The sequence below is a fragment of the Psammomys obesus genome, unplaced genomic scaffold, assembly GCF_907164565.1.
Source record: "Psammomys obesus unplaced genomic scaffold, mPsaObe1.curated_primary_1811, whole genome shotgun sequence".
Lineage (NCBI taxonomy): Eukaryota > Metazoa > Chordata > Mammalia > Rodentia > Muridae > Psammomys > Psammomys obesus.
Window position 1 is genome coordinate 13128030 of NW_026592666.1, and position 12289 is coordinate 13140318.

A 12289-nucleotide genomic window follows, 5' to 3' on the forward strand; every position below is an offset into this window, starting at 1 on the left:
TATGAACTGCCATGTGGGCACGGTGAAAGCACTGGGTTCCCTGGGCTGGAGGTATGGACTGCTGTAAACTGCAATGCTGATTACCAGAAACTTCTGTAAAAGCAGCCAATTCTTTAGCCTATGAACCATCTCTCCAGCTCCAGGTAAGTTACAGTTTTCTTTCTCTCTTTTTGGTTTCTCCAGATGGGGCTTCTCTGTGTAGCCTTGGCTATCCTGGACTCACTTTGCAGACCAGGCTGGCCTCGAACTCAGAAATCTGCCTGCCTCTGACTCCCAGGGAAAAACTAAGTACTGGGCCTACAGGCTGAAGTTACAGTATTCTTAATGCCCGTGTACAAAGCTCGCATATCACACTACACTGTGCAACTATACCTAAACTAGTGACTCTGTCTACACTACAACTAACCATGTGGGGAGGAGAGAAAATGCATCAACATAAAGCCGTCACCTCGCTCTATAGGGCTTAATCTAAATCGGTAATCCACATAAAAACAGTCCCAACACTGAGTGCCAGGCCACTTACTGGGTACTCCACCAAGTCCACAGGCTGCCTGAAGGGCTCTGAGTCCTCGCACTGGAAGATCAAGATGAGGAGAGCCTTACACTGCCTCTGCCAATCGCTGTCAAGATCACTGCTGGCTCTGCTGCTCCGTTTTCTCCAGTTGTGGACCTAAGAACATGTGTGTAGTTGTTTCAGCGTGGGTAGAAAATGAGGAGCGAGGGCATGCACAGTAAAGTGTATGACACTGGCTTAAAGGGGGGAAAAGGGAACTGAACCCTTCTGCTTTCTATAGTGCATAGGAGTCGTAGATGTTTTCCAGCTTGTTATCCAGCTGGAAAAGCCACTTTCTAGAAAATCCAATCATGTCTACGATGTGCTACACATTTTTGTAAAATGAAAAGTGTGCTCCAGTGACCACAGCACCCATCATTTAACAAGTCTGCCGACTCAAGTCTATACACCTTGTTCACAGAACATGAGCTGTCATTCTCACTTGAAAATGAGGTGGAAAAGAGCCTAGGACCACAGCTTCTTCAAATGCAAAGACCACTGTAGACAGAAACTGAAGATAAGGGCACCGAAGAAAGAACCATCAGGATTAGGTACAAGGACCAACATACCCTCAAAGGACATAGAAACTGTGTGTGTGTGTGGGGGGGGGGGGGGCGCGCCTACAACCAAGAAAAGGCAAAGAACTCCCTTGGAGTTTCCATCATGATATACCACAGTTCTGTGAGTCCTAGCAAAGCTCTACTCCACACACATGTCAACATCTGACCAGCAGAATCAAGTATGCTGTCTGCAGCAGCAGGTACAGCCACGAAATGGATAGAAGGAAGCATCCGCCAGTTCAGTGGAAATGAAGCAATGTGGAAGTGGCCAAGAGTCAAGAGAAATGCATGTCTAACTCGTCAATGTTCATCAGGACAATCAGTATAAGACAAACTGGGAAACTCATTTGTTTGGCTAGTTGATTTGTTTTGTGAGACAGACAGGATCTTACTATGTAGTCCTGGCTGGCCTGGAACTTCCTATATAAGCCAGGCTGGCCTCAGACTCAAAAGATCTGCCTGCCTCTGCCTTGTGAGTGCTATGGTTCAAAGGCCTGTGCCACCACAGGCAGAAACTTTTTTTAAACCCTTCACATCTAAGCGAAACTTGAAATGCCACGTTACCGTACTTTCCCCATTCTGTAATGAACACTCATGAATTTGCAACATGAGCCCTGAAGCTGCCGGTGACAAGCCATAAGAGTGTCAGTTTCTTAAACTTGGCTCCACGGACTTTCCATTGCCCTCAAAGCCTCCCCTTTTCAGTAAAAATCTCCACTTTACAAAATTCAGTTACCATTCAGTTACTAGTTGACATCCCCCTTAAAACATGTGTCCATTTTTTTTTTCTCTATGCCAAGAAAACACCTTCTGCGCCTGGGCGTCATCCATCTGAGGAATAAATGCTCTGGTCAGGCAGTCACCTCACAGGAAGGGGAAGCCATGAGGTCAGCGGGTCCTGCAAACCAGACCACCCAGTACACACAACTGCTGCTCCACCTACAAGCACATAAAAGTCTTCACCTCCTGCCCCACTCCACAGGTCGGACCAAAGCCCTGAAGGGCCCACAGATAAGGTACCCCACATGCGTTCTCTGTGGGGTCCTTATCTCACTCCATCTAACTGTGAGAACTCAGTTCCATCAGCAACTGAAGTAACCAGAATTTAGAACTGAAATACCCGGTGTCATCAGGGAGCTGTTCAAGGACAGCAGCTGTAATCCAGACTATACACACCAAGGTGAGCCATGCAGAGCCACTTACCCTCCTCCTTACAGGTGTCTGAGGAAGATCGCTGCCATCCTAGGAGAAACCAGAGCACCTTACTATGGAGTTCTCGGCACCTGAGCAAGAGCTGCCAGGACACCATTCACCCATGCATGCTCTCATCAAGTGCCTACTTCCATGGCTAACTGGAACACGCCACACACACGGCCTGCATTTCCTACTCATTCTTAAATTAACATTTAGTTACTGTGCCATTGTAAAGTTAAACTTCATACCAAATCATCAGCATTCTGATCATCATTGTCCGACGTGTTAGACAGCTCTGATATATTTGTACAATCCTGATTCCTAAAAGTTAAAATCAGATGAGAAAGTTACCCCTGTTAAGCACCCACTTCACAGCAAAATGCAAACAGCCCCAGCCCGGGCGACCCAACTTCACACAGAGTGGCAAAGATTTTTCCCAGTCCTCTGTCAAAATACGACTTTAATATGCAAACTTAAAATAATGGCAGTTTTTAAATATGTTCAAAATCAAGTGTATAATACAGACACAACTGATACTCCCAAGTGACCTCTCTGGGCTGAACACAAACAAAGCTATTCCTAGGTTATTAATTACAGCAATGTCGATATAGATAATACCAGGACAAATAAGAGATTGAAGATAGAAGGAAAAAGAAAACAAAACAAACCGAGTTAGCTAAATGTCAGTCATATACAAAGAAAAACAATTCTAAAAGGATCCCCAAGAAAGAAATGACAAAAATAGGCATACTTTGCTGAAGAGATGGCTCCTCAGTTAGAACCACTAACTGCTCTTGAGCAACTGGGGACATAAGATGGTCCAGACGCAGGATGACCAGTTCAGCAGCACCCAGACCTAGATCTAGAGCTTTGAGTAGGCCCACCCAAAAATGTAAATCATCTGTGAAGTGTAGTATGTGGAAGGGCCGGTCCTGGGGTTACAAAGCTGCAGGATCTCCGTGACGCAGGGCAACAGTGGGATAACTCGGAGGAGTCCCGGTGAGGATCCAGCATGGATGGTGTCACAGAAGCCAGAGACCTCGGACCAGACCAGTGACTCATTGCAGTGAACATCCCCAAGTGAAGGTGGTGAACAGAGGAGTATACAGTGGGACACACCGACACACCGCAGCTTCCAAGATGAGACTTTTCTATGCTTTGTCTTGTTTGTTGTTGTTTGATTGCTTGTGTGTTTTATTTGGGAGGGGAGGTTGCAAGGGAGGAGGGCAGATCTGAGGGAATGGGGAGATGAGTGGGACTTCAGTGCATGACATGAAACAAAGAAGCAATAAAAAGTTGGGGGGTATTCATTGGTTAAAAGCACTTGCTGCTCTTCCCGAAGACCTGAGTTTGAATCCCAGCACACACATAATGGATAACCATTATTTGTAACTCTAGTCTCAGGGGGACCCAACACCCTTTTCCGGCCTCCATAAGCACATAGCCAGTGTACCTACATACAAGCAGGCAAAATACCTATCCATGTAATAAAGCATTAAAAAATGAAGTTGAATTAGTCACATTCCTTTAATAAGATCATAACCACAAGTATGCAACAGTGTTGCCTCAAATAACACATCAGATGGGAAGAATTCAGGCAGTAAACATGAGAAGCTGAGTGGCTATTAATGTACAATACGTGAGGTCACTTACTTAATAAATCTCAGGAGCTGCTCAGTTATTTTTTTGGCTGATCTTGCAATCACACTTTCGGGTTCATTGAATGTTCTTGCATTATGCTCTATATATCGGACTTCCCAAATTAATGCAGATAACCGCCTTAATGAGAAAAGGAGCATTACTTGAAATGAAAATAACCGAAACCTAGCAAAGTTAGCATATTAACTGCATGAGACCGTGCCTTCTTTAGGACCTTATAGGTGCAAAGTTGTAATAATCTTCTAAGGTTCTAAGATTATATTGCACAATGAACTGCAAAAACTAATCTCAGTAAACTACATCAATCATACACACGCATGCTCAGAATCACGTTTTCTCTCTCAGCACAACCACCTTTCCTTTCTACCATGCCCACCAGTACCTTTGGAAGGTGTTAAACTCAACAAACGTGGCTAGGGAAGTGGCTCAGTAGGCACAGCTTCTATGTAGCACTTGCTTGCTGTGCAAGAGACCTGATTACTCTACAGCAACCACGAAAAAATCAAGTGAATGTGGCTGCAGGTGTCTTTAATTCCAGCACTAGGAGCTAACAATAACGAGATCCCAAGAACTTGCTGGGCAGTCAGCTTGTCCACACACGGAACAATGCCTGATATGTCAACTTAGAACCTGACTACACACACCTATCTAAAGACATATTAACAAGCACCACCGAACAGGATATTGTGTTCCCAAGCATCCAAAGCTCACCGTGACCACCAGCAACCTGCACATCTCTCTATGTTGGTGACTTGTAGCCTAAAGATCTTTTTGGTATTCTGAATGAGATACCTACTAACCTGTAAAATCGATTAACAAGTCTCATTCGAATTGTATAAAGATCAGTTGGATAAGCCACTACTGTGCAGTACTTTGGATATGTACACAGATCCACAGGGCCTGCAAAAGCTGCTGCTATATCTGCAAGAGAAGACAGAATTTTAAGCTTTACCTATAGGTAAGCTCATTACCTATGGATGGGTGATATTTAGACACTAAATAAACAAATAAGTAATTAAGTAAATAGATAAATACAATGAAAAAGATTGTTCCTGAGAGAGCTCCATTAATATGAAAAACAAAGAGGAATTAAGAACATAACATAAACTATCCAGTTGAAATTCTTTTATAGAAACCATGAACCTTAACCTCGTCACCTACGCAGCTCACCCAGGTTTAAGAGTTGGTCTATGCCCCTGATGATCCGCTCACACTCCTCGTCTCTTGAGCTCTGGCCCCATTCACCATCCTGAGGCTTGTAAAGCAACTTCTCCAGCTCATCTGAAGTGACAGAGATGCTTGCTCCCAACTCTTCTGGCGGATCAACTGTGAATTCCATTTTAAAGAAAACAAAAGAGTAAAAAGCTGAGAGGTGGGACTCAATTTCCAATGCTCAGTTTCAACTGGAAAAGCTTGTTAAGTTCCAGGACAGCCTGAGCTACAAAGAAAACACTTCTCAATAAGCAGACCTTAAATCTTCAACTCTCTGAAGTTATTCACTGAGATTACAAAACTGCTTGAATTGAAGTGAAAGCACAAATCCTCACCCTGGTAAAATCGGAATAGATACCATCTTCACAGTTTCATTCTAGTCCTTCAAAATACAAGGTCCTAGGCACCACTTTTTTGTATGTTTGTTTTGTTTTTCGAGACAGGAGGCTCCTCTATGTAGCCCTGGCTGTACTGGGCTCTGGGCTACATTGGTAGACCAGGCTGGCCTCAAACTCAGAGATCCATCTGTCTCTGCCTCTGAGACTGAGACTGAAGGCGTGTACTACCACGCCTGGCCTGCAGTCCTTACTTAAAAAAACAAAACAAAACAAAAACAAAAAAAAAAGCCAACGAGGCAACCTAAAACCAGAGGATTCTGATAGCAAATCACAGCAGACAATTTACAGTTCAAAACATAACTTCTAAAAGCTCAAGACATGATGTGGAGATGCAGCTAAATTGGTAAGACTGCCTAGCATGCACGCAGCTCCAGGTTTCACCCCTGACCCTCACAATACCAGGTGTGATGGAGCACACCTACAATGGTAGCAATCAGGGGAAGGCAACAGTCACCCACAACTGCATGGCAGCTTCCATGCCAGCCTGGGCTACATAAGACCATTAACCACTCACAAACACACACACACCCTCAAGAAAAAAATGGGAAACACACAAACTCACTCTCTCTCTCGCTCGATAAAAAGTGGTTAAAATAATTGCAGAGGGATGAGAGGCTAATTCTGTTAATGGAAGGAAGCACATAAATGAAAGAGACTGAAGAAGGGGTGGGGACAGGACTTATTAGGGAGAAAATCCAAAAATAATTCAAAATATTTATTCTCATTAAATGAGTTTTAAAGCACAGAGAACTAGTATCATCTCGCCAGGCACTGTAGCGCGCACCTTTAGGCCCAGCACTCAGGAGAAAGAGGCAGGACAAGAGACCTCTGGAATCCTCGGTGACTCCCAGGACAGCCTGGGCGACCTTCTCTGTAGGCAGTGTTTTTAGAGCACTAATCAGATGGGAGTAGATCATGGAAAACATCCCAACAGATTCTGCTGTAAAGGCTGAATACAATAATGCTTATGGCAACCTCCAAAAATATTTAGAATCCCACCAATGTGTTCTATAGAGCATCAGCTGCTTAGTTTCTCTGTGGGAGGTCTGAACATAGCTTAGCAGTTACGATGTAGCAACAAAAGGAAATCTTTCTTGCTCTTGCTCCAGTCTGGGGATGAAAAACATTAAGGTATAAATGGTAAATGATCCTACAGGATTTTATTTCTACTTTGCCATGTTCAAGCCACAGAAAACAACAAAAGGGAAAAACTATCCAGTAGTGTATAAACTACCTCCCAGTAATGGTAACAGAGTAGAAACGCAGATTTAGCAGCTGGGATGCGCACAGCAGCAGACCACTCCCTGACCCTCTACACAGCCTGGACTTATCTAAAGCAGGACCTGCCTCAGCGGCTCCTACACGCTTTACGTCTAGTGCAGGAATCTGGCATGTTCTTCTGGCCTCCAAAGACACTAGCACAACAGTGTCAATACACTCACCCACACTAACACACAGTAAATGTATGTTACATTTAACAAAAAAAAAAAAAAAGAGGAAAGTTTCATCAAGAGAAAAGCTCAAAGCAAAACCGAAGCATGTGCCAGGAAATAACTGCCGTAATTAGAAGTGTCAGGGTCATGAAAGCCAGAGGAAGACTAGAGCAGAGGTTGAAGGAGGCTATGGCAGCAATGACAGCTAGCATGTCCAGGAATCATAGGAACACAAGACAAAATCCAAACAGGCCACACATCCATGCTGTGTCAGTCAGTGCTAAGTTTCTGACTTTAACAACTGCCCTGACAAGACAGATAAAATGACACCGAGCAATTCTTTGTAACATTTGTAAGTCTGAAATTATTTACAAACAAAGATGTTATAAGCATAATAAAACATCCCAGCACTCAGGAAAATAAAGGCAGGTGGATCTCTGTGAGTTCCAGGTCATCCTAGTCTACAGTAAGAGTCCAAGGCTACAGAGAAATCCTTCCTCGAAAAACCAAAATGAATGAGTGAATGAACGAACGAATGAGGTGATAACAGAAGTGTCCACAGAGAATTCAGATACAGTGCAGACGTCCAGGGATAGTCTTGGATGACAAGGGAGAAAAGCATCACTGCCTAGAAGACGGTACCTGCTCCCTAAAGGAACACTTCCAGGACTCTACTACTCTGCCTGTTTGTGTCTGAGGGCAACTGTCAAAGTTAGCTATCGGCACTTAGCAGCAGGGACTAGAGTTTACACAGAGCTTTCAGGAGCTGGAAATATACCTTACTAAACCACAGGCGCAAATAACACTTAGGACTGGCCACAAGTTGAGAATCCAACTATTCTAGACAACTTATGTACCTTATTCGGCCTTACATTTCTCCTTTACTAGAAAAAAATAATAATAAATTTTTGTACAAAAAAAATAGTATGTTCTTAAAATTATTTTCTCAAAAAAAAAATTCTCCTTTGCAAAAGTGACACTAAAGCAATCACCATCCATGTAAAAGAAAGCGAGCCGATACAGGACACAGTACGGTGGGAAACACAGTTAGCAATCTTACCAACTTTACAAACAGTAAAATGCCTTTTCCAACCAGTACACACTAGCATCAGTTCCTAAACTCCAAAGAATTATCACAAGAAAGACACTGGTGATTTAATGTTATTAAAATTGTTGTTTATTGGAATGACCAGTATCTGTAAATGATATAACTATTAATGATCACTAAAGCAGTGAAAAATCCCAAAAGTAGCTATTCTGCACCATTCATAAAGCAGAGCGAGAAGGAACAATTTAATACAACCTTCAAAAGGGGCAACAAAGACCAGCAAAAAAAAAAAAAAAAAAAAAAAAAAAAAAAAATGAGCTCCAGGTACACAGCAGGTCCTTTCAGAAGTAGGAGCCAGAGGGCCAAGGCCAAAGGGACAGCACTTCAAAACCCAACAGAGTCCAAAGGGCACAGATGGACAGGCAGACAGCAAGTCCCAACTGTCCTTTCAGGGTGGGTGAGTAAAGAAGGGACACCATAAATGTGACAGCTGAGCTGCTAAGACATCGACAATACAGACTCCAGGACTAAAAGAAACCAAGACACAAAGTATCAAACTCCTTTCTTCTGGCAAAGCTCCAAGATTGGGACAACTTCAAGACATTTATAAACAGACACAAACATGCCTTATTATGTGCATAAGCAAGAGAGAAGCCCGGGAAGTTACATATTTCATAACTTGTGACAATATATACCATTGTCAGGAATTGGCTCCATGTCCCACGGGCTCAGCTTTTCAATTTCAGTGTTGTCCCACCTGTGTAACAAAGAACAAAGAGCAAAGGTTAGCCTTTCCCAAAAAGGACTGCAAGCATCAATTACAAATGAAACATGAAAATTAGCCATCACCGCAGCAACCACATTTCCAACAGTAACGTTTAAAAAGGTTAAGATATAATAAAAAGACAAAATGCAGCCAGGAATAGTGACACACATCTTTAACTGCAGCACCTGGGAGACAGAAGCAGGCATATCTCTTTTAAGGACAGCCAAAACTACAGAGAAACCCTATCTCAAAAAAAAAAAAAAAAAAAAAGAAAGAAAAAAAGAAAAAAGTGCAAGGAGCTAAAGAAGTGGCTCAATGGTTATGGACACCGGCTGCTTTTCCAGGACAAGGATCTGATTCCCACACGGCAGCTCACAACTATCTGGAACTCCAATCCCAAAGGATCTGATGGCCTCTTCTGGCCTGCAGAGGCACCAGGCAAGATAGTACATGCGTATAGTGCACGCAGGCAAAATACCCACAGACATAAAATAAACCATCAGAACTGCTATGCAATCTTTCCTCAGAGTAAGGGGAAAATGCCCACAGCAATGTGAAACTTGATGTCAGACTATCGCTGACCAGTGGAAAGGGGAGAGGCTTTCTGGATATTATTAATGATACAGGATCAAAGCCAAGCTGTGATTGACTCAGGAATTTTAGACATTCTGGAGGACAAACTGAACCAATGACATAAAATTATGCTGAACCTAATGTGTGTTGGTCAGTGTGATCTGGAACAGTAAACAATTTTTTTAATACAAACCTAACAATGTAACACTGGAAATGACTGTCAGGGTACTGTGGCTGATACGGCTCTTGACTCAACACAGTTCCAAACCACCACGCATCATCAATTATAGATCGAAATCTGTCACCTGGAAGAGAAATATTCAAGTCTGAGTCACACCTTTGCAAACATGTACACCTTTCACCTGTGAAATCCCGTAATACACAAGGAACAGAGATCAAGCACAAAGCTTAAGAAAACTCAAAATCCTCGGGGTTGCAGGTGTGTCACAGTGCATGCAAGATCCTGTGTTCAACCAGCACGTAAGGAGAGGAAAGAGACTAACACTCCTGGCTCCCATACAATTGTGTGCATAGTATTAAAAAAATCTTCTATTCTCGAGAAATCTAAGGACTCTTCATGAAACCTGCAGAAAACTTATAAGACTCTGATTAGACTTACAGGGCTGTAGCCATCACTACAAAATACAAGGTAAAAGTGTGTTCTAGGCCGTGCACAGTGGCACTCAGGGAGGCAGAGGCAGAGGCAGGTGGATCTTTGTGAGTTTGAGGCCAGCCTGGTCTACAAAGTGAGTCCAGGACAGCCAGGACTACACAAAGAAACCCTGTCTTGAAAAACAAAAGCAAGCAAGCAAACAAAATATGTTCTCAATCCTTCAAAAACACATGAGCAGTTGGGGTCTGTGGCCAGTGAGATGGGTCAATGGATAAAAAGTCACCATGCCTGATGGCCTGAGGTCAACCTCAAGGGACCCATACGATAGGAGTGTGCGGCCTTCCAACAGTCTCTGACTCTCACATGACCCAGCTACCCTCCTACCGATACACAGCCCCTTAAATGAACCAAGGAAGAACCCTCTAAAAGAAAAGGTTAAATTGGGTCTGAAAGTACTCACAAGCATTAAAAATGCATTATTATTCAACAGAACCACAGAGCCACTAACCAATCCTGCTGTGGTAGAGAAAGCACCTGGAAGAAAGCCGGTCTCTCTTAAGGGCTTTTGCAAAGGACTCCGCTAAAATCAAAGGGCAGAATGGTCTAGGGTGTAGCTCTGTGACCTAGCATGAGACCCCCTCCCCCCACACCTGTAGGAGTGGCTCTAGACTATGAGGGTTTAACATAGCCAACAACTACAGTGAACTCTGACTGGACTGCAGTGAAGAAGCACCACCGTTTCCTCAGTGCTCCATGTGCATAACTGATACAGTACTTCACAAACAGCAAGGAAGGTCACCCAGCCGGCTCTCGGAGCCCTCCTGTGAGTCCAAAGCCAGCCAGGGCCACAGTGAAACCCTATCTCAAAAGACAACTTTTTAAAGTCAGTAATAGTAATAGACTAACACCACACTGTAAAGCTGAGAGCAGAACAAAAGTTCCTCTAGAGAAAAACAAAATCACCAGATTACAAAAAAACCAAACCTTAAAGTTTTAAAGAGTTTTTATTTTCATTCCTGCTGTATACATGTGGTGGGGTTCCCAAGCAGTGGTTGGAAGACACCTTCCAAGAGTCCCTCCATACCATGTGGATCCCAGGGGCTGACCCCAGCTGTCAGGCTGGCACACAGCAAGACCACCAACGCATCCTGATGATCCCAACGTTTGTTTCTATTTCTTTCTGTTTCTCAGATTTAAAACAAAACAAAACAATAACAAAAAAAAAAAAAAAAAGAGTAGAGACTGTCTGACATGACAGGCCAGACTGTCTGGCCTGCTCTTTGATCACTTCCCCTGAGGGGGGAGCAGCCTTACCAGGACACAGAGGAAGACAATGCAGCCAATCCTGATGGGACAAGATTGACTAGGATCAGAAGGAAGGGGAGGGGGACCTCCCCTATTAGTGAACTGGGGGAGGGGCATGGGTGGAGAAGGGAAGAGAGGGTGGGATTGGGAGGGGAGGCGGGAGGGAACTACAGGGGGGATACAAAGTAAATAAATTGTAATTAATAAAAATAAAAATAAATAAAATAGAAGAGGAAACAACCAGTAGAAGTAGGGAGTGTGGTGCACCCACAAACAAAAACATGCATTCAGGTGCTCAGTGGGAGGGAGGGCAGTTAAGAGCTACCTGGCATGGGTGCTCGGAATTCAACTCTGTTCCTTTGGAAGAGGAACAAGTGTCCTTAATGGCTGAGCCATCTTTCCCACCTGTCTACTTCTTAAAGGGCCAGTTTCCTCAAGTCAAATCACTTATCTGTAATTTGCTTTATCAAACGTAAAATACTGTGGCACGACATATTTTCTTTTTCTTTTGGTTTTTCAAGACATGGTTTCTCTGTGTAGCCCTGGCCTCTGTAGACCAGGTGGGCTCGAACTCACAGATATGCCCCCACCAATCCCTCCAGGTGCTAGGGTTACAGGTGTGCTCCACCACCACCCAGATTACAGTTTTCAGTATCAATTCTGGAATTATTTTTGAACCATCAGATTATGTGAGATCAGTGGTCCTCAACCTCCCTAACGCTACAACCCTGTAACACAGTTCCTGTTATGGTGACCGCAACCATAAAATTATTTCTGTTGCTACTTGATAACTATACTTTTGCTTCTGTTATGAATCGTAATGTAGGTATCGGGAATGCAAACCTGTGAAAGGGCTGTTCAATCCCCAGAGGGGTCACAACCTTGGGCTGTGTTTTATCCTGCACAGCTAAGCGAGGTGGCACATGACTTTACCCAGCCCTCAGGAGGGGAGAAAGGCAGGAGCTCAGTGAGTGC

General features: G+C 43.6%; 1 protein-coding gene across 4 annotated transcripts in view; it reads right to left on the reverse strand.

The window, feature by feature from the left end:
* Positions 1 to 12289, reverse strand: part of Brwd1 (bromodomain and WD repeat domain containing 1) — an 83237-nt gene that overhangs the window by 19405 nt on the left and 51543 nt on the right. For all 4 annotated transcript variants that reach the window (XM_055614822.1, XM_055614820.1, XM_055614821.1 and 1 more), the window contains exons 28-35: positions 9590 to 9701; positions 8753 to 8814; positions 5137 to 5292; positions 4767 to 4887; positions 3961 to 4086; positions 2556 to 2628; positions 2317 to 2355; positions 524 to 670 (exon numbers count right to left, since the gene is read on the reverse strand). In XM_055614822.1, coding sequence (XP_055470797.1) covers positions 524 to 670; positions 2317 to 2355; positions 2556 to 2628; positions 3961 to 4086; positions 4767 to 4887; positions 5137 to 5292; positions 8753 to 8814; positions 9590 to 9701 — 836 coding nt within the window. The remainder of the gene's footprint in view (positions 1 to 523; positions 671 to 2316; positions 2356 to 2555; positions 2629 to 3960; positions 4087 to 4766; positions 4888 to 5136; positions 5293 to 8752; positions 8815 to 9589; positions 9702 to 12289) is intronic.